The following is a 23,069-nucleotide window of genomic DNA, read 5'->3' as shown; positions in this document are numbered from 1 at the left end:
ACTCTCTGATGTTGTCACTGAAGAACTGATGCTTGTTCCCTATCACCTGGATGATTGGATTTTTACTGTAAGCACATATGAACATGACTAACAAAGTTAGAACTTTTAATGAAGTTTATACAGCATATATGGGGCTTCCCTGGTGGCTCAGAAGTAAAGAATCTGCCTGCAATGCAGGAGACCCAGGTTCGATCCCTGTGTCAGGAAGATCCCCTGGAGGAGGGAATGGCAACCTACTCAAGTAATCTTGCCTAGAGAATCCCATGGACAGAGGAGCCTGGAGGGCTACAGTCTGTGGGGTCGCACACAGTCAGATACGACTGAAGAAACTAAACAGCAGCATACAGCATATATAATTGCACAGAAATGAAAGTATAACAAAATACTAATTCAAGAAAGCATAAATAAACATCTTACATATGATATGACCAAAGTTAGAATACATATGAAAAACAGACTGGAAAAAATTGCCACAAAAAAACCAATTGAAATTGTCTTTGAGAACGGTACTGATTGTTTTTTTTTCCTTTTGCCTTGGTTCTATGTCTTTTAAACTCTCTGTGATGCTGGGAAGGGTTGGGGGCGGGAGGAGAAGGGGACGACCGAGAATTAGATGGCTGGATGGCATCACCGACTCTGTGGACATGAGTTTGAGTGAACTCCGGGAGTTGGTGATGGACAGGGAGGCCTGGCGTGCTGTGATTCATGGGGTTGCGGAGAGTCGGACACGACTGAGTGACTGAACTGAACTGAACTGAATATGACTTTTTCTATTATTGTTTTTCCTGTTTACTAAAAACATTTCTAAACAAGGAAAAAGTATAATAAAACACCAGGAATCTATGGGCCAGCTTCAACAGCTATCAAAATTGAGGTGTGTATGAGGTGTCTCATCTTTCCCCCATGTTTTTATTTTTCCTGGAATATTTTAAAACGAATTTTGGATATCTTGTCATTCCACTCTATATACGTTAAAAGACCATTTTCTTACATAGCCACAATACCATTTTTTCATCTATTAAGAAATACAAACTTCTTCATACTGTATAATACTTAACCCATAATGGAAAATCTGGGATTGCCTAAGACATGTCTTTATACAGTTGGGGTTTTTTGAATGAGAATCCAAACAAGGTCCAATCACTGGATTCTGTTAAGCGTCTTGAACCCTACTCCAGCAGTGTTAAGTTCTAAGTTGTCCCCACAAATTTATATACTGAAATCCTGGTCCACAGAACCTCAGAATGTGACTATATTTGGAGACAAGGTCTTTAAGGAGCTAAATTAAAATTAGGTCATTAGGGTGGGCTTTAATCCAGTGTGACTGATATCCTTTTAAGAAGGGATTAGGGTAAGTACACACAAGTACAGAGGAAAGACTATGTGAAGACTCAGAGAGAAGGCAGCCTTCTATAAGCCAAGGGGAGAGGCCACAGAAGGAAAAAATGCCTTGCTGACATGTTGATCTTGAACTTCTAACCTCCAGAACTGTGAAAAATTAAATCTGTTGTTTAAGCCACCCAGTCTGTGGTACTTTGTATAGCAGCCCTAGAAAACTAATACAAATAGTAAAACCAACATTTCTTCTGATTGGTTTAACACTGTCTTGTCCTGGGGATAAATAGTTTATATATCAACCATATTTATGTTTTATTCAGTAAATTCACTATTTTTATTTATTTAATGTTTTGAATCGGAGAAGGAAATGGCAACCCACTCCAGTACTCTTGCCTGGAAAATCCCATGGACAGAGGAGAGTGGTAGGCTACATACAGTCCCTGGGGTCGCAAAGAGTCGGACATGACTGAGCAACTTCACTCAATGTTTTGAATACCCTAAATCTATTTTCATGAATGATTGGCCAATTATATGGTAATTACTACCACCACTACTCATAATTGCTCATCTCTCCTAATTCTAATAGAGTGAGTGACCTCAGTCTTGATCTTGGTTAATTAAAGTAAATAAAAGTAGCATATTTGCTTTTTCCAATTTGAATGGGACTCATGAATATGTTAACTATATACTCAAATGCCTACTGGATATATCCTACTGAAAACATCTTTTCCTCCATACCTGCTCTTCCTGCATTTCCATTGTTAATTAATTAGCCATTCTTCACCCAGATATCTAAGCCAGAAACCTCAATACATTAAAACCATTTTCTACAATTTTAAAATGTTGTTCAATTACAGAAAAAAAATTGCAGGAATAGTAAAAGGAACACTTTTGCACAAATTCTCCAACTGATGATATATTACACTTGTTTCATTATTCTTTCTCTCTCTCTCTGTGTATATATATATATATATATAATTTATATTTTTACTTACTTATAAAATTACACTTATTATTTTTCTGAACCATTTGAGTAAGTTTTAAGCCTACAGCTTCATGACCTTTAAACACTTCTCTGAGTATTTTCTAGAAATGAAGGTATCTCCTACATTACCATAGTAATTAAAATCAGGAAACTAACATTGTTAAAATGCCACCATCTAGTTCACAGACCTCATTCACACTTTGTCAATGGTCCCAGTAATATCCTTTATAACAAAAAGGTCCAATTCAGAGTCATATGGTCCATTCAGGGGTCATGTCTCTTTAGTCTGTTACAAACTGAAGATGTTTAGGCGTTCCTTTGTCTATCACAACCTGGACACTTTTGAAGAGTACAGGTCTATGACTTTGTAGAATGTCCCTCAGTTTGGAGTTGTCTTATCTTTCCTCGTGATTAGATTCAGGCTATGAATATTTTGGGCGGAAATATCAAAATAGTGTGTTCTAAGGATCTCTTGCCATATACATATATTTATGCATATGTGTGTGTGTATGTGTGTGTATATCTTTTACAACTCTCACCTTCTAGTTTTAGTATACATTGAGGATTCTTGTCTGAATCAATCTGTACTATAAAGGTTGCCAAATAGTGATGTTTCTATCTAAATCATTCTTTCTACATTTATTAGTTAGCAATCTAATGTAAGGAAGAGCATTTCCTTATCCCCATTTTTAAAAACTCATACTTATGTCAGTATGGACTCAAGTATTCTTAGTCAGTGGATCATAATTTATTAACATTATTATACAGATGCTCAGACTGACCTAAAGGTGGCTAATGGGGGCCCTTTCAAGCTGAATTCCCTGTCCCTTTGATATGTTCTGGGCTTCCCTTGTAGCTCAGCTGGTAAAGAATCCACCTGCAATGTAGGAGACCTGAATTTAACCCCTGGGTTGGGAAGATCCCTTGGAGAAGGGAATGGCTACACACTCCAGTATTCTGGTCTGGATAATTCCATGGGGTCACAAAGCATCAGACACAACTGAGCGGCTTTCACTATTGATATGTTCCATTATTCTGTGAGAACTATCTTCACATCCATTTTTGTTTAATTTCTAGTGAAAGAAGATTTTCCAAGGTCACGTTACATTTGCCAAGCTCCTGCTCTGGATCAGTCATTTCTCCAGGGCCTCTAGTTCCTATCAATGGAGAATAGTGTTAAGAAACCAAGGTCTGGGTGCTATGTACTCATTGCTTCTAAGGTATCATTGCTCCTAGAGATTCTGAACAGAGAGCTAGGGGAAAGATAGATAGATAGACAGATAGATAGGAGACACATATATACACATGTACACAAGTACTTTATCTGTATTTCTGTATGTGTTTACATATATATTGAAGACTTTGAGTTCAATTTCAATCCAACAACACCATCACTAAAGTCATTCTGGAATTCCTCTTCTTCCTATTTGTAACTCCCTTCTTCGTTAAGGAGAAGATCGCCTCTCATTAGCCCCAACACACTTATTTCTTCACTCCTCTTTTATGTAACCATTATGGCCCTGACATGCTGGATACCTCTTCATCAGACAAGGGAAAAAACTGTTTATCATTTTTTATTCTTTCCTATCACTCACTTCTCCATCCAATCACCAAGTCCTAACATTTTCTACCTTCCAAAAATCTCTTCTGTTCATCCTAACCACTTCTAGTCTTGCCCATACCACTAGCATATCTTACACAGTCTACAACAACACAATCTTAATTAATATTGCTGGATCTATATTTGTTCTCTTCCCATACCTTTTTCTATACTGCAGCCAGAGTTATCTTTCTGAAATTAACAGTTGACCATTTAACTCCATGGTTAAAACAACCTCAGATATGCAGATGATACTACTCTAATGGCAGAATGTGACGAACTGAAGAGCTTTTTGATGAGGGTGAAAGAGGAGAGTGAGAAAGCTGGCTTAAAACTCAACATTAAAAAAACTAAGATCATGGCATCTTGTCCCATCACTTCATGGCCAATAGAAGGGGAAAAAGTAGAAATAGTGATTTTATATTCTTGGACTCCAAAATCACTGCAGACAGTGACTACAGCCATGAAATTAAAAGATGCTTGCTCCTTGGAAGGAAAGCTATGACAAACCTAGATAGCGTATTAAAAAGTGAAGACATTACTTTGCCAACAAAGATTCATATAGTCAAAGCTATGGTTTTTCCAGTAGTCACGTACAGATGTGAGAGCCGGACCATATCAGGGACTGAGTATCAAAGAACTGATGCTTTTTAACTGTGGTGCTGGAGAAGACTTTTGAGAGCCCCTTGCATAGCAAGAAGATCAAACCAGCCAATCCTTAAGGAAATCAACCTTGAACATTCATCGGAAGGACTGATGCTGAAGCTGAAGCTCCAATACTTTGGTTACCATTAGAAAATACACTGATGCTGGGAAAGATTGAAGGATAAAAAGAAGGGGGCAGCAGAGGATGAGATGGTTGGATAGCATCACCGACTCAATGGAGATGAATTTGAGCAAACTCTGGGAGACAGTAAAGGACAGGGAAGCCTGGAGGGCTACAGTCCGTGATGCTGCAAAGAGTTGGCCGTGACTTAGTGACTCAACAACAAAACCCTTCAATGGTATCTCATTGACTTCACAATACACTGTTTGGATCTCCTCAAAACTTGCTTATCTTTTGTCTTATTTCCTCCAAAAGCCCCCTTTGTCATTCTCACCATTTCAGTAGGCCATGCTGAATTTACTTCAGTTCTTGGCTTATGCCAAGCTTTCTTTTAGTGAGAAACACACTCCATCTTTTTCTACCAAGAAACTCTTCCTAACCTATATAACTCTACACATTGTTTAGATTTTTACTTAAATGTCACCTGCTGTCAATTATCCTTGACCACCCTTCCCCCCTACCACCACACACACACACACACACACACACACACCTCTCTCTGCGAGCTGTTGTAAGGTTTAGGCAAGAGGTAACAGGTATACATCTCAGCCAGTCTAATAGACTGTGGAATGTGTTATTGAAATGCGTAATAACTAGCTAGAATTATAACCTGTCTTTGTAAAGTGAGTACTTACATCACAGTTGTGAGGACCGATGAAAAGTGCATAAAATACCTGAACTGCAAAGCCAATATATGTCATCTATTACTCATTCACATAAGTTTACAAAGTATGAACTACTTGATATGTATTGTGGTAGACACTAGGGCTGGGGAAATTAATGTATAATGTAAACAGTTAAAGTATAACTTACAGAATCAGTGTCCAAAGCATAACAAGATATATACCAGGAATACTTGGTGAAATCAGTTAACCTGAATAAGATTCAAAGCATGGACAACATTTGGGTTGAGACAGGGAGGAGTAGGATTTTACAAGGAAGGATTCTTCAGGGAGACAGGACAGTATGTACAAGAACTAGGGTATAAAAGGGTATGAATTATCTTGCGTGGTACACACAATTCAATATAAATTGAAGCATGAGACTGAATCAAGGCAATGAGAGATGAAACTAGTCAGGGAGATGGAGTGTCTTTTATCCTCGGCAAAGTAACACAACTTTATCCTACCAATCATCTTTGAATAATTTTCAGGACAGTGGTATTATCAAATTCACATTTTCAGTGAGGTCGTTATAGCAGCAGTGTGAAGAATGGAATTCAGGGATCAAAACTGGAGTCAAGGGACTGGTAATGAGGCCATCTCACAACACTCCCAATGAGAAGTGATGAAGCTGAACAGAAGGCAGTGGGAGTTAAGACGACAGATCTTACCCTGGGGATGTTAGAAATGTAGAATGGACATGATTTGATGTTAAAAGGCATTTGGAAGGATCTACAGGAATTTAACTATTGGAGAAGGAAATGGCAACCCACTCCAGTGTTCTTGCCTGGAGAATCCCAGGGATGGGGGAGCCTGGTCGGCTGCCCTCTATGGGGTCGCATAGAGTCGGACACGACTGACGTGACTTAGCAGCAGCACCACAGGAATTTAACCAGAAAACTGGGAGGATAAAACCCAGATAGAGATCTTGAAAGAGAATTAAATTTTAAGTGGAAAGATGCGGATCTACTGGGTTGGTTAAAATTTATCACTAACTTCTCACAGGATTTGGAGAAACAAATGAGATACGCTTTGAAGTGTGCAGAGAGGCAAATGGGAACGGAAAAGCTGGACTCCAAAGAAATATGCATAATGCTCTTACCACACAAACGAAGCAACAGGTTTTAGAGTGACTGCAACTGCAGAAAATTCAAGAGTCTTGGAGTGACTTGACTAGTATTTTTCCATCCCTGGTGACTCAGAGCTAAAGATGGCGCCTGTGGCAAAAATCAGAACGTGGGAGGGGGCACTGGGTGTAGCAGAAGATGACCTTTTGTGGGTTGCTGTTCTGTTTTAAACACATAGTTATCGCATATAACTGATATAACTCAGCACCAGATGAATCGTGGATAAATTTTTTCCCCTAAGATTTTGTCTGTGGTACAATTCTGTATTCTTCACGCTTAAAAGGATGTTTCCTTTCGTGGGCACGATCGCATGGGGGAGGGTGATGGTGGCTTGACAAGTGTATTTCTTGTCATCATTCATGTTTCTTTGCCTTGGCGGGTTGCACGACAGCCTTCGTCTGGCTTTGCCCCCTCGCGTTTTTCCCAGAGCTGGCTACCGTTCTGAAGAGCAGAGAGCTTCTTCCGTGTGACAGACGGGACGGTAGCAGGCTCCTACACCAGCGTATTCTCAAGGTTCTTTCCCGCTCCAGGGAGAAGGGATTCTCTTTCGTGGCTGCGCGGGCCCGAGGAGTCCAGAGCGCGGCCCCCGGGCGCGCGCCCCACCGCAGTCGAGGGCGCGCGCGCCGCCTCCGCCTCCGCCACGCAGCAGCGCCTCCGGACCCCGGAGAAGGCGGGGCTGCGGGAGGGGCGGAGCCACGGAGGGGCGCCGAGGTCCAAACGGAGAGCAGGGCCCGCACCGGTTGTCATGGGGACGGCGGCGTAGGCAGGCGCTGACGTCGGCGGGAGGGGCGCTGCCCGCACTGCGGCACCCGGCGGGTGTTCAGAGCCTGGGGGACTGGCGGCTGGGGTGGCTGGGTGGCCACCTCACTCCCAGCCCGCCACGCGCGGTCCGGGCGGTGGCTCCCGAGGCACCCGCTGTCGGCAGCTCTCAGCCCTCTTCTGTGTGAGTACGCTGCAGGCCTGGTGGTGGCGGGATCCCGGGCCCGGGAACTCGGCCTACCTTGCCCTCTTTGGGGACAGCAGCGTAGAGGGCTGCTCGGATCCGAGGGCGTGGGGACGGTGGGCCCAGTAGGGCGGACGGGGCCGCGAGGCGCCACTGCAGTCTGACCGGCCCAGCGCCGCGGAGTGGAGAGATGTGGTTTTGAGTTACCTCTACGTACTTACTTTTCTTCTCCCGTTCCTGGGCGGATCTTCTCTGGAGCGTTGAGCGTGTTGTCCTGAAAGAGTGAATCCAATCTTTGCCTTTCCTATTCCTCAGTCTGGTTTAACAGCATTTAAATCAGATGCTTACTAAGTACATTTATTTCCTTTTAGGGTGTCATCTTGGTGCTGAATCGTGAACCTTGAACTTTGAATCTGAATCTTGGATTAAGAAATGCCTTCTTAATTACATCTGAGAAAAGGTGATCGATCTGTTACGTTTCAAAGAGTCTAGTTACATTAATAGGGTCATTTCGATATGTATACAAATAGAAGAAAATATACACTATTTAGGAATCTCTCCCAAATGGCTGTGCTACTTTTCAGCATTACTGTAAGAACATCTACTGACTGGAGTATATGACTTTTCCTTCTTCTGAGAAAAGGATGCTAACAGTTTTTTTCACCTGTTGCATTTATGATTGCTGTTACTGCTTGGGTCTTATGGAAGAAGATTGCTTGTTATGAGGACTCTGTGAAGTTAAAAAATATATATGAAAGAAATTTAAATGCCCTAAATTTTTCATCGTATTTATAATCATATATTTATAAGGACTATCTTGATTTATTGATTAAATATGTATACGGGTTTTTGTTTCCTTTTTTCCCGTGCTGTAAAATTCAGTTGAGTGAATCATCCAAGCCTCTCCGTTTTTTCCTTGATCTATAGTTGGCTGATAATGAGGTGTTTGAAAGTGAAGTCGCTCAGTCAAGTCCGACTCTTTGCGACCCCATGGACTGTAGCTTACCAGGCTTTTCCATCCGTGGGATTTTCCAGGCAAGAGTACTGGAGTGGGTTGCCATTTCCTTCTCCAGAGGATCTTCCCAACCCAGGGATCGACCAAGGTCTCCCGAATTGTAGGCAGACGCTTTACCATCTGAGCCACCAGGGAAGTCTAGTGTTTAGAGAAAAAATAAAATGAGATGAAATGTAACGCAGCTTGTTTTCCTATTTTGTATTAATATCTCTTAGTAGGTCCTGTTAAAGGGATTGTGAGGGAGAAGTTTTTAAATATAATGACATATATGAAGTTCACAGGTGTCCTTTTAAGTTTGACCTTAATTTTTCTTGATGATCTTACTTATCAAATATCAGTCATTGTTTACGGTATTTGCTATAGTGCACATTACCGTTTAGAGGTGATTATTTCTGTAGTGTATTTGCTGTGCTCACCATTGAATGTTAGTGTTTACTAATTGGATTGTACATTAAACTATTAAATAATAGTAAATAATATACATACATAATTATGTTTTATCTATCACATAATTGTCTATTTTTAATACTGTAATAATCACATAAAGAAATGGGCCATCCACTGTGCTGGTCACTTTTCCTTTTCAGAATTTTCTTTTCTCCTTATAATAAGGTAGGTGCCATTTTCATTTCCCAGCAAAAAAAAAGAACAAGCCTTAGTGAGATTGAGTGGCTTGCCCGAAGCCATACATTCAGTAATTATCAAAACAAGAGCTTAAGCCTGACTCATTTTGACCCTATTACTGCCCCACCTCCTTTTAAAATGGGAATACACAGATGAAGAGAGCATAGGCCTAGCCCTTCTCCCAGTTTTTCATTATCTGACTGATGTCTTTTAGTTTATTTTGTGGGCCCAGAATTTTCTTTTCAGCATTTTTTCCTGCAGTCATCACAAATATAAATAATGCCCAAATTTTCATCCTCTGTCTCATCACTGGATTGCTATATTCTGTTGTCTACTTAACATAAATGGATTATATGTGTATATATCTCCATCCTTACACACACCCACATACACTATATATATATGTATACAGTAATAATAGCTATCATTTTTGAAGAGCTTGCCTTACTCTAGGCATTGTGCTAAGTGTTTTACTTGCATATTCTTATTTAATCTTTACAGTACCCTATAAGTCATTTATTACTATTTTTCTCTTTTGAAAGATGAGGAATTGAGGTCCATAGAGATTAATCTACTGACAGGTAGAACCAGGAATCTGACAATAGAGCCAGTGCTTGTAGCTGCTAAATACCCATCAGGTATCAGCCCAACATGTCCCACTAAGTTCACTGAGTGTCCCTGTAAGAAATATCTATTATAATTGTAGCTAATGTTGTTGATGTCTGTTCTAAGGCACTCTTTTAGCCTTTTAATCATTTAACTCTTAACAACAGTCCTCTGAATAGTTGCCATTAGACTGACTTTACAGATGAGGAAACAAATTGCCCAGCCTATACAAGTATCTGGGAGATTACAGTAATTCCAGGACTTGTGTTTTAAACAACTCCACTGGGCTTCCCTGGTGGCTCAGAGGTTAGAGTGTCTGCCTCCAATGCAGGAGACCCGGGTTCGATCCCTGGATCGGGAAGATCCCCTGGAGAAGGAAATGGTAACCCGCTCCAGTATTCTTGCCTGGAGAATCCCATGGACGGAGAAGCCTGGTAGGCTACAGTCCACGGGGTCGCAAAGAGTCGGACACGACTGAGCGACTTTACTTACTTACTTACTATAATTGCCTATACTGTGCTGTGCTCCAATTAATAATAGTACTGGTCTAATTATTCAAGTTTGAAAACCATGAGAATCATCCTTGACTCTTTGTTCTCTTTAGGAGTTTTTATTTAATCTATCTAAAATGTCATAAATTTTCTACTCAGGATAAAAGTAAGCCTTTCTTGATGGCTCAGAGTCATAGTTCAGCTGTTTTCCTGATTCTTGAATCACTGTGAAGTGCTAGTCCCTCAATTCTGTCTGACTCTTTGTGACTCTCTGTAACCTCACCAGGCTCCTATTTCTCTGGAGTTCTCCATGCAAGAATACTGAGGTGGGTTGCCATTTCCTACGCCAGGGGATCATCCCACAGGGACTGAACTCAGGTCTCTTGCATTGCAGGCAGATTCTTTACTGTCTGAGCCACCAGGGAATCACTGTGAAATACTTTAAATATTAAATCTTTATTTGCTTTATATTTTTTCCTATTTATTTGCTGCCAGGTTTCTGTTACTGATGCAGTTGGCTTTGCAGCCTCTCTCTTTTCTAATCTGGGGTAGATTGGAAAGATGATCAGGCTTATTAGATCTAAATCATCTAGAAAGAGTTAATGCTGGTCTGTATCAATAAGGAATGGGAGGTTTTTACTCTGTGGATTTAATGATGTCTATTTTGTCTGTGTACTGGATAGTTGTTATAGAAGTTAACTCACATAATTAGTTTATTTGTATAAACATTCTTTTTAGCATTTCTTATCAGACTTTCTGTCCAAAGTACCACTAATACTAAAGGAACATGGATGTGGATCTTTGGGGAATCTAGAACCTTAACTGATAACTGTTGAGCCAAATAAAAAATTTTTAAGTCTTCAGTTTTATTCTTTAAAAAGTATACACATTATGTTCTAATGCAAGAATTAATGATTTAGACACCCTCATCTTTTAAAAAGTTGAAAATTTAAGAATATATATACTAAGCTTATCCATGTTTTAGGTACACAATGATACACACCCAGGTATTGATCTGAGAAGATGGAATGAATGCTTGTGCTAAACCTTCTGTTGTAGCAGTATTTTCAGTGGCAGGCACAGGAATATTTAAATTCATTGTCTGTGAATGTGCCATCCAGAAGTATACTTTACTAGTGCAATAATGTACGCACTTGAGAAAATCAATCCTGATGTGGAGTTTGGTTTCTCAGAAGTACATTGAAATGTCCATTTATTTACTTAAAATACTTTAGTGTTAGTCACTCAGTTGTGTCCGACTCTGCGACCTCATGGACTGTAACCTACCACACTCCTCTGTCCATGGAATTCTCCAGGTAAGAGTACTGAAGTGGGTTACCATTCCCTTATCAGGGTATCTTCTTGACCCAGGGATCAAACCGGGGTCTCTCGCGTTGCAGGCAGATTATCTACCATCTGAGCTACCAGGAAAGCCCAAATACTTTAAAAGCATACCAAGTTAGATGCTTGTTGGCTTTCAATAATTAAAAATTTTTCTCTATATATACATATTTTACTCAATTTTGATCCAGTTTGCTTCACTTTAAGACTCTAAACTGACTTAGATGTATTTAAGTTGTTTGTATTGGAGAAGGAAATGGCAACCCACTCCAGTGTTCTTGCCTGGAGACTCCCAGGGACGGCGGAGCCTGGTGGGCTGCCATCTGTGGGGTCGCACAGAGTCGGACACGACTGAAGTGACTTAGCAGCAGCAGCAAGTTGTTTGTATAAAATAGGGATAAGAGAACTTAGTTTCATTTTTAACCTGTTGAGATAGTGGACAATCACATAATGTTGTGTGAAGAATATTCTATAACTTTTATTTGGAAAATCTATTTTACAAATAAATCTCTGTTTTAATAGGATCCTGACTGAATCAATGCTTTATACTATCACTCAATGCTCTCCATAAAGCTGAGATATGCCCACTGGTAAGATTTCTATGAAATTTTTTATATGCAGTACACATTATTTACTTTAAAGTTTGGATTATTTTAAGGGATTCTTTAACCAATTAAGGAATAAAGTAGATATCATCAACCAAATATAACATTTATAGACACTTCATAGTTTGATATTTCTTTCTGTGAAATGTTGGTAATTAAGGTTAATATGTATTCAGTGGCTGGCAATTTGGGACTCAACTGGGCAGAGTAAATAACATATGGTTAGTTTTTATTTTTTATTATCAGATGGATATTTGACTTTAAAGTAGACTTTGGTGAACCTTTTCCTAAAAGGCAAGCTAGTAAATATTTTAGGTTTGGTCTCTGCTACAACTGCTCAACTGCCATAGAAGCATGGAGGCAGCCATGATAATTCTTAACAGAGTGGGTATGGCTGTGTTTCAATAATACTTTATTTATTAAAACAGTTGACTGGCCTGCAGGTAGTTTCCCAATATCTGCCCTGGGGCATTTATTCATTCAGCATTTATTTGAAACATGTTTGAGTATTTCCTCTGTGCTAGACCCCATGATAATAGCTAGGATGTCATTATGAACTATTGGGTATAGTGGGAGAGTCACAGTATATTTATATATATATATAGGTATACAAATAATTATACAAATTCAAGCTGGGTTAAGTGCTATGAAGGAAAAAAAGTCTGCAATGTGAGAAATGGGGAAATATAGATGAGGTTGTCAGGAAATGTCCCACTTTAGGGGCAACATTTAAAACAAGCATATTAACCCCAGCCAGGTATGAGGAGTTAGAAGACATCTTCTCAGGGTAGAAGCAGCTTCACGTGGGAAATTGCCTGTTCTGGCAGAAGAGCTAAAAAAGAAAAAAAGGTATATCTAGCTAGAGTGTAGGAATGTCAGGGGCTATTTTTTTTTAATTGAAGCTGTAGAGATAGACAGGCCAGGAAATGAGAACCATGTAGGACATGTGAACGACTTGTTTTATTTTATTCTAAGTGAACTGGGAAACTTACAGTCTTAAGCAAGGACTAGCCTGATATGATTTATGTTTTAAAGGAGAAAACAACTTTCAGCTTTTAATATTTGTTGAAGGCTTGATTGTTGGCCAGTCAAGCGTTAGATATTTTTCATGAAAAAGTGATCTTTGACTTAGGATTATTCTGACTTTACACATAAGGAGACTGAAGTTTAGAGATGTTAAGTGACTTGTTTTAAGGCCACATAACTAACAGTGGCAGATGCTGTGTGCATGGTAAGTAAAAAGTTAACTTAGCAAAGGAAACTTTTGGAGGGAGTAGCCCAAAAGGTAAGCGGGGTATAAGTGAGTTTGGTGTCACCAAATCCAGAAGAAACGTTGTTTAAGAAAGGACTCGTCAACTGTTTTAACTAAAGCAGGTATTTGTGAGGCTGTGGGGTTTTATTTTTTATCATGATGTATGTGATAGTAGAGTTGCAGAGAAAATGACATGTGTCATTATCATTTGTAGTTGAGAGTGAAGCTAAAGTGAAGACCAAAGTTCGCTTTGAGGAGTTGCTTAAGGCCCATAATGATCTAATACGTGAAAGAAAAAAACTGAAGAAAAAAATTGCCCGATCTGGAGAAAAAATCTCAGTGAGTAATTCATCATTTGGTAGTGTTGACTTGAATATCTGCATAAAACCAAGAGTTTCATATGAAAACTCTAAGGAACTTTGGAAATTAAGAACAGCAAAATGGTCAATCACATGATAAAACAAAGCTTGCCTTCGAATCAGCCTCACTCTTGGAGTATCGAGTTCTTGAGTGCTGTCCTACAAGAATAACAGACCAACTGGTTGAAGTGACCAGGGATACCAGAGAAATGCAAACTAGCCATGTTACACGGTCTTGCAGAAAACCCTGATTTTTAACCCAGAATTGTGAAGAATTTAGGAAGTAATATCTTATTTCAGATATGTAATGGCTTATCTTCATATAGACTTCTTCATCTGATTCTACTCAGCAGAACCAGGGGAAATCAATGGAATCTTTAAAAAAGAGTTACCCTTTTGTACTTGAGGTACAGTTTCAAATGATGGAATTTTTTGGTATCAGCCTTGAAGGGACTGAAAATACAGAACTCAAAGAAATACTAAACAAGTCATAAATTAACTGCAACCTGATTCCCAGGGTATTAGAGTCTGTAATAGTATCCCAGTTAAGGCACTATTCAGTCTTCAAACCTGTCTCGCTATTTCCATTTCTGTTTCCATTTCATACACTCCTTTGACCATAATCTCTATGTACCCAAAGATACACACAAAAGCACAAATAAGTAACTTCATGCAAGTTCTGGCAGTTGGTACTTGCATGTTCTGGTAATTGATAAAAGGAATACACACATTCCTTTAACAGGAGTTTTATGAGTTATATGCATCCTACATTTTATTTGTAGCATATTTTAACCTAGTCTGTATTTTGTCATGAGACCTGTTCATTTTAGTGTTCTGTCTGGCAGCCATCAGTGTAATCATTATGTTCTTGAGTGAAACAAAAAAAAGTAATAACCTTGGCTAGGATCGAGCCACATGTGTGTAAGGAGTTCCTAGTACCCCAGTGTACTATACTGCATACAAAGTAAGAACCACTGACAGAAGGGGCAGGTTAGGTCTACCATAGTGAATGCTGCTCTAAGATAGAACATGCTGCTTTTGGTGTATGGTAGGGAATAGTGGCATATGGACAATGAATATTGCTTTCTGGTACATGCCCTCACGTTGAGGAAAGTGGTATACATTTGGCAAATCAGAAAGAACCCTGGATGCAACTGCAGAATATTTTTATGGACTCAGACAAAGTGGAACTCATACTTTCTCTCTCTGTCAGAACTGGGCTTTTTGAGCATGAACAAGGTACAGTTTAAGCCAGGGATGCTAAATTAAATGGATAATCAGAAAATGGGCAGAAGATATGTCCACTTATCTAAGATCCAGTTTAGGTGTGGGGGACACATAAGGGATAGGTGATTAAAAGTAACTTAGTCTCTTTTGGCACACACCAGGCCATCCACAGTCTCTTAATTTAAAAACAAAAGCATTTAGGAAGAATTTTTCAGCTGGACAGAAGCAGATTATTCCTAGAAAGCAAAAATATTTTTGAAATGCTTTACTTTAACAAATAGAGAATACCTGTTTTTATTTACTAAATAACAGTGCTCTCTTTCAAGCACTTCTAAATACTTTATGTATATTCACTAGTTTTTAATTTAATACAAACAATACAATTATGAAGCTTCATTTACATTTATAGATAGGGAAACTAGATCACAGAGAGTTTGAATAACTTACCCAAAGTTGCATGCTGCTGCTGCTGCTAAGTCACTTCAGTCGTGTCCCACTCTGTGTGACCCCACAGACGGCAGTCCACCAGGCTCCCCCATCCCTGGGATTCTCCAGGCAAGAACACTGGAGTGGGTTGCCATTTCCTTCTCCAATGTGTGAAAGTGAAAAGTGAAAGTGAAGTTGCTCCAATCGTGTCCGACCCTTAGCGACCCCACGGACTGCAGCCTATCAGGCTCCTCCATCCATGGGATTTTCTAAGCAATAGTACTGGAGTGGCTTGCCATTGCCTTCTCTGCAAAGTTGCATAATTAGTGATAAAACCTTGATTCAAACTGACAATCTGACTTCAGAATCTACTGTCTTCACCACAACCCAATAGGACCCTGTTTAATAAAGTAAGAAGTGATAGGATCTCTTTCGAACAAGAACTCCCAAGTGTACAACAGGTTAAGACTAAAAAGGAAGCAGGCTTAAATAAGAAAATTAAGCAAAGGGAAAGCCATAGAAGAATTCATAATAATGGAAGGTTTATCTCACTGTTTTCCACCTGTCTATCAGACACTCAGATAAGGCTTTTACAAATTATCATTTCTGATTCTCCTGTTAATCATGAAAGTAGGTATTAGAGGTCTTATTTGCATATGAGAAATTTTATGACCATCTGAGTAGAAAACCACTTACTATCTCTGCCAGGTTCATATAGCCAAAAATAGAGTAAGTTGGAGTTATTTATTTATATGTAGGTGGTGCTAGTGGTAAAGAATCCACCTGCCAGTGCAGGAGACTTAAAAGACACACGTTTGATCCCTGGGTTGGGAAGATTCCCTGGAGAAGGGAATGGTTACCCATTCCAGTATTCTTGCCTGGAGAATTCCATGGAAAGAGGAGCCTGGTGGTACAGTCCATGGGGCTGCAAAGAGTCGGACACAACTGAGCACACACACACACGTTTGTATGTATTAACATGTATCAAAAATTTTATTTAGCCACTGATTAATGAGGGAACCAGTAAGATGTTATAACCAGTTCAAATGGATATGATTTATAGAGATTTATATTATTTACCAGACAAAATTCAGTTGCATTATATTAGTAGAAATCATTTACATAGCTTTCCCTTCTCCAGGGAATCTTCCCAACCCAGGGATCAAACCCACATCTCCCACATTGCAGGCGGATTCTTTACCAGCTAAGCCACAGGGAAGCCCATATTATTATTTACCAGACAAAATTTAGTTGCATTATATTAATAGAAATCTTTTATATAGATTACGAACATTACAAAAATCTTTTACATTCCTGTGGACAGGAAACATTTGCATTGCTATGAGTTTCCTACGTGTTAACCCTTTTTCTCTACCAAGTTGTAAAATAGTCAAAGATAATGAAAGCAGAAATAACCAGAATGGATGAACTAATTTTCACCCACTAGATTTCAAAGACTTGCTACACTAAAGTAAAACCAAAACAACCTGAATCCTTCTATTTAGAGATAACCTACATATACAAATTTTGTGCCATATTTTAAAAAAAATATCATGTAAGAATTTTAGAAACTGGATTTAAAACTACAGTCTCTCCATGATTCTTTCTTCATTGCTACCTCAAAAACTACCTCAGGCCTAAAAGAATTAACACTACAGAAAAATTTAGTGATTGGCCAGCAAATAGGAGAGAAAATGGCTGAAACTAAAATGAAAGATCCAGTAAATAAGGACATATAGAAATACTTGACTTACAAGTCTGTGTTCCCAGATAGCACTAATGGAGCAGAAATAATAAAAAGAGCATGAGGAGGAAAATTCCCTGAGAATGGAAAAGGATGTGGGAAGAGATGAATCCATCTTGCATTCCAGGTAAAGTTTGAGATGAGAACTCTATCTCAAAACTTAAATTTCAAGGGAGAAAGAAATTTTGCTAACATCTAAACAGAAGAAGCAGCACCTAGTGCATTTCCAGCTTCTCTCCAAAAACACTTAAGTCCAAAGACAATGGAGCAATATCCATACAATATTTAGGGAAAAATAGTGTTCCAAGGAATGTACTTCACTGGAAAAGACTCTGATGCTGGGACGACGGAGAATGAGATGGCTGGATGGCATCACCGACTCTGTGGACATGAGTTTGAGTGTACTCCGGGAGTTGGTGATGGACAGGGAGGCCTGGCGTGCTGTGATTCATGGGGTCGCGGAGAGTCGGACACGACTGAGCGACTGAACTGAACTGAACTGAACGTTGTTAGTCATGTATGAGGGCAATAGGGAGCATGTGAATTGGGAAAGAGTTATGACTGGTGTTCCCTCCTGAAAAAATCAACAAAACTATGGAAGATAGATTAGTTGAATGTGTAGTACCATCTCCAGAGACATGAATGAAAACAAAGCATTTAGGAATAGAGAATTTATAATCTGAAAATAAATTTGGATGAGCCTTGAAACCAGTTATGTATGCAGAAGTTTCTCCGTTGTTTCTGCCAGGTGTTTCAAGAAGCTATGGTACAGGGACTAGTACTGATAACATTACTTTAGCTTCTGGGGAAAAAGGTCATTTACAGTCTCATTTTATCTCACATTAAATTACATTTCAGATATCTTAAAAAGTTAAATGGAAAAATCTAAATTAATAGGCAAATACTTAAATAAGAAAATAGAAGTGGGCTGGTTCAATTTTCCAGTGTGGGAAGATACTCTGGTCTTAAATGAAAGACATCCCAAATGAGAATATTCTCTGTCTGCACAAAGAAGAGCAGTAAATACTTGTTGAAGGAATAGATAAATCTGAGGTAGAAGATAGTCTGAGTCAGAAACAAATACAACTAAAAGTTAGCTAATTCACTGAAACTATGATTTTTTTTTTATAGTCACAGATCTAGTATTCATATAGCCAATAACATAGTAATAGTTGAAATTTATTGAACACTTATATTGTGGAATCAGAAGGTTCTTTTTAGCGTTCTATTCCCCTATCAATCTAAAAAACAACCTATGAGTAAGTTCCATTCCAAATGTTAGTAAGTAAAGAAATGCTACAAATAAATGCCTTGAATAGTAAGATACTATATCTGTTAGGGCTTTCCAAGTGGTGCTAGTGGTAAAGAACCCACCTGCCAGTGCAGGAGACATAAAAGACGTGAATTTGATCCCTGGATTGGGAAGATCCCCCGGGGAAGGGCATTACAACTCACTTCAGTATTCTTGCCTGGAGAAGCCCGTGAACAGAGGAGCCTGATGTGCTACAGTCCATAGGGTTGTGAAGAGTCAGACACAACTGAAGCAACTTAGCACACAGGTGTCTTAAGTGAGCAAAAGGTATGAAAAAAGAATTAATGACAAGAGACAATGACATTGACTAATAAAAATACAGGAACACTTTAAAAGCGATTTAGGTTGGAAACCAGAATGGTATTTTTACTTACCAAGGAAGTATTCAAAAGTTAATTTCCAGGGTAGACAGCAAAACTTTTTAACATAATGTTCATAAAAAGATGAAGCAATACAAGTATGGACAACTTTTTCAGAAAATTTAACTGTAAAAAGGAGTATTTTCAGTGCTGATATTGGGGAAGATGGAAAAGGCAGTAGCAACCCAGTCCAGTACTCTTGCCTGGAAAATCCCATGGATGGAGGAGCCTGGTAGGCTGTGGTCCATGGGGTAGCTAAGAGTTGGACACGACTGAGCATCTTCATTTTCACTTTTTAGTTTCATTCATTGGAGAAGGAAATGGCAACCCACTCCAGTGTTCTTGCCTGGAGAATCCCAGGGACGGGGGAGCCTGGTGGGCTGCCGTCTATGGGTCACACACAGTCGGACACGACTGAAGCAACTTAGCAGCAGCAGCACTGGGGAAGATAAGGGAGAGATTTGATGATACAGGACAGGAAAATTTTTTAGAACACAAGTTAGACCCACCTCTTTATAATGAGAAGGAAAAAGAAAAAGATTGTTTAGAGTACATGAAAATTTGTAGATTTGGTAGTAGAAAGTTGCAGTTTTCCATTTGATGGCTTTTGTCTCACTTGTGAAAGTGAGTCAAGAAGTGACAACATTGAACATCAGAGGTAAGTGAAGACAACTTGAAATAGCCAGTATGCAGAAGGTACAGAAGAATGCATATAAACAGATTATGCAGCGTGGGAGAATTGTTTGTAGCTTTGAGGTCTTGGTTGAATTTATACGCCATATCTTTATAATAGTACCAATCTTTGAAGTGGCTCAGTTTCTTTGGGCAGCATCCAACAGCCTGGTTAGAGTTATAGAAATGAACATCACTTAATTTGAACAGTGCCTGGAGTTTTTTCCAGACAGATGGGATGGATAAAAAGTACATGGTAATGGCAAGTGATGAATGAAGTGACAGATTATGAAATCAAAGTATTAAGAACTAGAGACAAGAGACATGATAGATAAGGAGGATATATTGAGTTCAAAGCATAGTGAATGATTTATTGTTTTATACCACTAAGTCTGGAGTGGTTTGATACTCAGTAGTAACAATTGGAACCAATAAGTATAAATTGTTAAGTAGAGAATAAATACTCCAACTGTGGCTATTATTAATTTTGAAGTTGCATCTGAATTTGTGTCTTCATTTAAAGGAAGGAATTTAAATCATTATCATTGTCAATCCTGTATCATCTTGATTTCACTCTTTGATTTTCTCGTATCTCATTTTATCCTAATGTTATTTCATAGAGGTGATGACTTCTTTTATGAATAACAGTTTCTAAAAATGTTTTATGTGTTAAATTAATTTTAAAGGGTGGAAAATACGCTAGATTTTCTTGTTGTTCAGTCACTCAGTCGTGTTCAACTCTTTGTGACCCCATGACCTGCAGCATGCCAGGTTTCCCTGTCCTTCACTATCTCCTGGAGTTTTCTCAGGCTCATATCCTGAGTCAGTGATGTCATCCAACCATCTTGTCCCCTGCTGCCCCCTTCTCTTGCCCTCAATCTTTCCCAGCATCAGGGTGTTTTCCAGTGAGTCAGCACTTTGCATCAGGTGGTCAAAGTACTGAAGCTTCAGCTTCAGCATCAGTCCTTCCAATGAGTACTCAGCATTGATTTCCTTTAGAATTGACTGGTTTGATCTCTACACTGTCCAAGGGACTTTTTTTTTTTTTAATTTTTATTGGAGGCTAATTATTTTACAATATTATATTGGTTGGTTTTGCCATACATTGACATGAATTCGCCCCGGGTGTATATGAGTTCCCCCTCCCGAACCCCGCTCCCACCTCCCTCCTCCCGTTATCCTCCCTCTGGGTCATCCCCGCATACCAGCCCCGAGCATCCTATAACATACATCGACCCTGAACTGGTGATTCATTTCACATATGATAATATACATGTTTCAATGCCATTCTCCCAAACCATCCCACCCTCTCCCACAGAGTTCCCAAGACTGTTTTATACATCTGTGTCTCTTTTGCTGTCTCGTATACAGGGTTATCATTTGCATCTTTCTAAATTCCATATATATGCGTTAGTATATTGTATTGGTACATAAAGATGGCTAACAAACACATGAAAAAATGCTCAACATCCCTCATAATCAGAGAAATGCAAATCAAAACCACAATGAGATACCATTTCACACCAGTCAGAATGGCTGCTATCCAAAAGTCTACATGCAATAAATGCTGGAGAGGGTGTGGAGAGAAGGGAACCCTCTTACACTGTTGGTGGGAATGCAAACTAGTACAACCACTATGGAGAACAGTGTGGAGATTCCTCAAAAAACTGGAAATAGAACTGCCATATGATCCAGCAATCGCACTCCTGGGCATACACACTGAAGAAACCAGAATTGAAAGAGACACATGTACTCCAGTGTTCATTGCAGCACTGTTTATAATAGCCAGGACATGGAAGCAACCTAGATGTCCATCTGCAGACAAATGGATAAGAAAGCTTTGGTACATATACACAATGGAGTATTACTCAGGCATTAAAAAGAATGCATTTGAACCAGTTCTAATGAGGTGGATGAGACTAGAGCCTATTATACAGAGTGAAGTAAGCCAGAAAGAAAAACACCAAGGGACTTTTGAGTCTTCTCCAGCCCCACGGTTAGAAAGAATCAATTCTTTGGTGCTCAGCCTTCTTTGTGGTCCAGCTCTCACATCCGTACACGATTACTAGAAAAGCCATAGCTTTGACTCTATGGACCTTTGTCAGCAAAGTGATATCTCTGCTTTTTAAACATGTCTAGGTTTGTCATAGTTTCTTCCAAGGAGCAAGTGTCTTTTAATTTCATGGCTGCAGTCACCATCTGCAGTGATTTTGGAGCCCAAGAAAATAAAATCTGCTGCTGTTTCCATTTTTTTTCCCTATCAGTTTGCCATAAAGTCATGGGACTGGATGCCATGATCTTAGTTTTTTGAATGTTGCATTTTAAACCAGCTTTCTCTCTTTCACCTTCATCAAGAATCTCTTTAGTTTTTCTTCGCTTTCTGCTGTTCAAGTAGTGTCATCTGCATATCTAAGGTTGTTGATATTTCTCCCTGGCAATCTTGATTCCAGCTTGTGATTTATCCAGCTCAGCATTTTACATGATGTACTCTGCATATAAGTTAAATAAGCAGGGTGACAATATACAGTCTTGACATACTCCTTTCCCAGTTTTGAACCAGTCCATTGTTATGCGTCCAGTTCTAACTGATGCTTCTTGATCTTCATACAGATTTCTCAGGATGCAGGTAAGGTGATCTATTATTCCCATCTCTTTAAGAATTTTCCACAGTTTGTTGTGATCCACACGGTCAAAGGCTTTAATGTAGTCAATGAAGCAGATGTTTTTCTGGAATTCTTTTGCTTTTTCTGTGATCCAGCTGATGCTGACAATTTGAGCTTTGGTTCCTCTGCCTTTTCTTAGTCCAGCTATTCATAATATTCTTTAGTTAGTTCATATATTCATTCACCTTTTTCAGGCTCAACATTCCAGAAGCTCAGAGCTCAGTTCTCAGGAGCCTGCCAAGAGCTGATCCTGCAAACAGGCCTGGGATTTGCAGGATTTGAGCAACGAGAGCTGCTGAATTAACCCTTTTCTTCACAGCCTCTAACCAGACTGATCAGAAAAAAAAGGAAAGAGGACAAATTACTAATATTAGGAATGTAAATGTAATTCACTGCAGATGTGTTAAAGACCTAAAAAGGACAATAAAGGAGTATTATGAATAACTTTATGACAATAAATGTAGCAACGTAGATAAACTGTATAAATTACTTAAGGATACAAGCTAATGAAGCTCACTCAAAAAGAGATAACTTGAATATTTTATATCCTTTTTAGAATTTTAATTTGTGGTTAAAAACCTGTGGAAAAAACTAGGTGGCTAATTTCCTCAGCTGACTTTATTAATAAATTTTACCACATATTTGGGGAAGAAATCATATGAATTCTATATTAACTCTTTCAGACTATGTAAAAAGAGGGACTACTTCTCCATTCTTTTGGGGGGGCAATTTTAAATTACTCTAATACTGAAAGAGACATTACAGGAAAATTACACCAGTATCCCTTTTGAACCCAGAGCAGATATCTTCCACAAAATTTAGGGAATCAGTCTTATATAAAAATAATTATGTACATTATGTAATTTATCTCAGCAATATATCAAAGTGTTGA

General features: G+C 39.0%; 1 protein-coding gene across 11 annotated transcripts in view; it reads left to right on the top strand.

Annotated features, from left to right (window-relative positions):
• The first annotated feature begins 7,250 nt into the window (after positions 1–7,250).
• The window catches only part of AHI1 (Abelson helper integration site 1), a 228,815-nt gene continuing 212,996 nt past the window's right edge, over positions 7,251–23,069 (top strand). For all 11 annotated transcript variants that reach the window (XR_016038442.1, XR_016038443.1, XR_016038441.1 and 8 more), the window contains exons 1-4: positions 7,251–7,481; positions 7,853–7,941; positions 12,081–12,148; positions 13,630–13,754. Coding sequence is in view for 7 of the 11 variants with exons in the window: in XM_088840772.1 (XP_088696898.1) it covers positions 12,139–12,148; positions 13,630–13,754 (135 nt within the window). In the remaining 4 variants the exon portion in view is untranslated. The remainder of the gene's footprint in view (positions 7,482–7,852; positions 7,942–12,080; positions 12,149–13,629; positions 13,755–23,069) is intronic.

This window comes from Moschus berezovskii, chromosome 10 (genome assembly GCF_049115385.1).
Source record: "Moschus berezovskii isolate FMDL1 chromosome 10, NW_MosBer_1.0, whole genome shotgun sequence".
NCBI classification, from domain to species: Eukaryota; Metazoa; Chordata; class Mammalia; order Artiodactyla; family Moschidae; genus Moschus; species Moschus berezovskii.
Note: the sequence above shows the minus strand (reverse complement) of the source record. Positions and strands in the feature narration are given on the sequence as shown.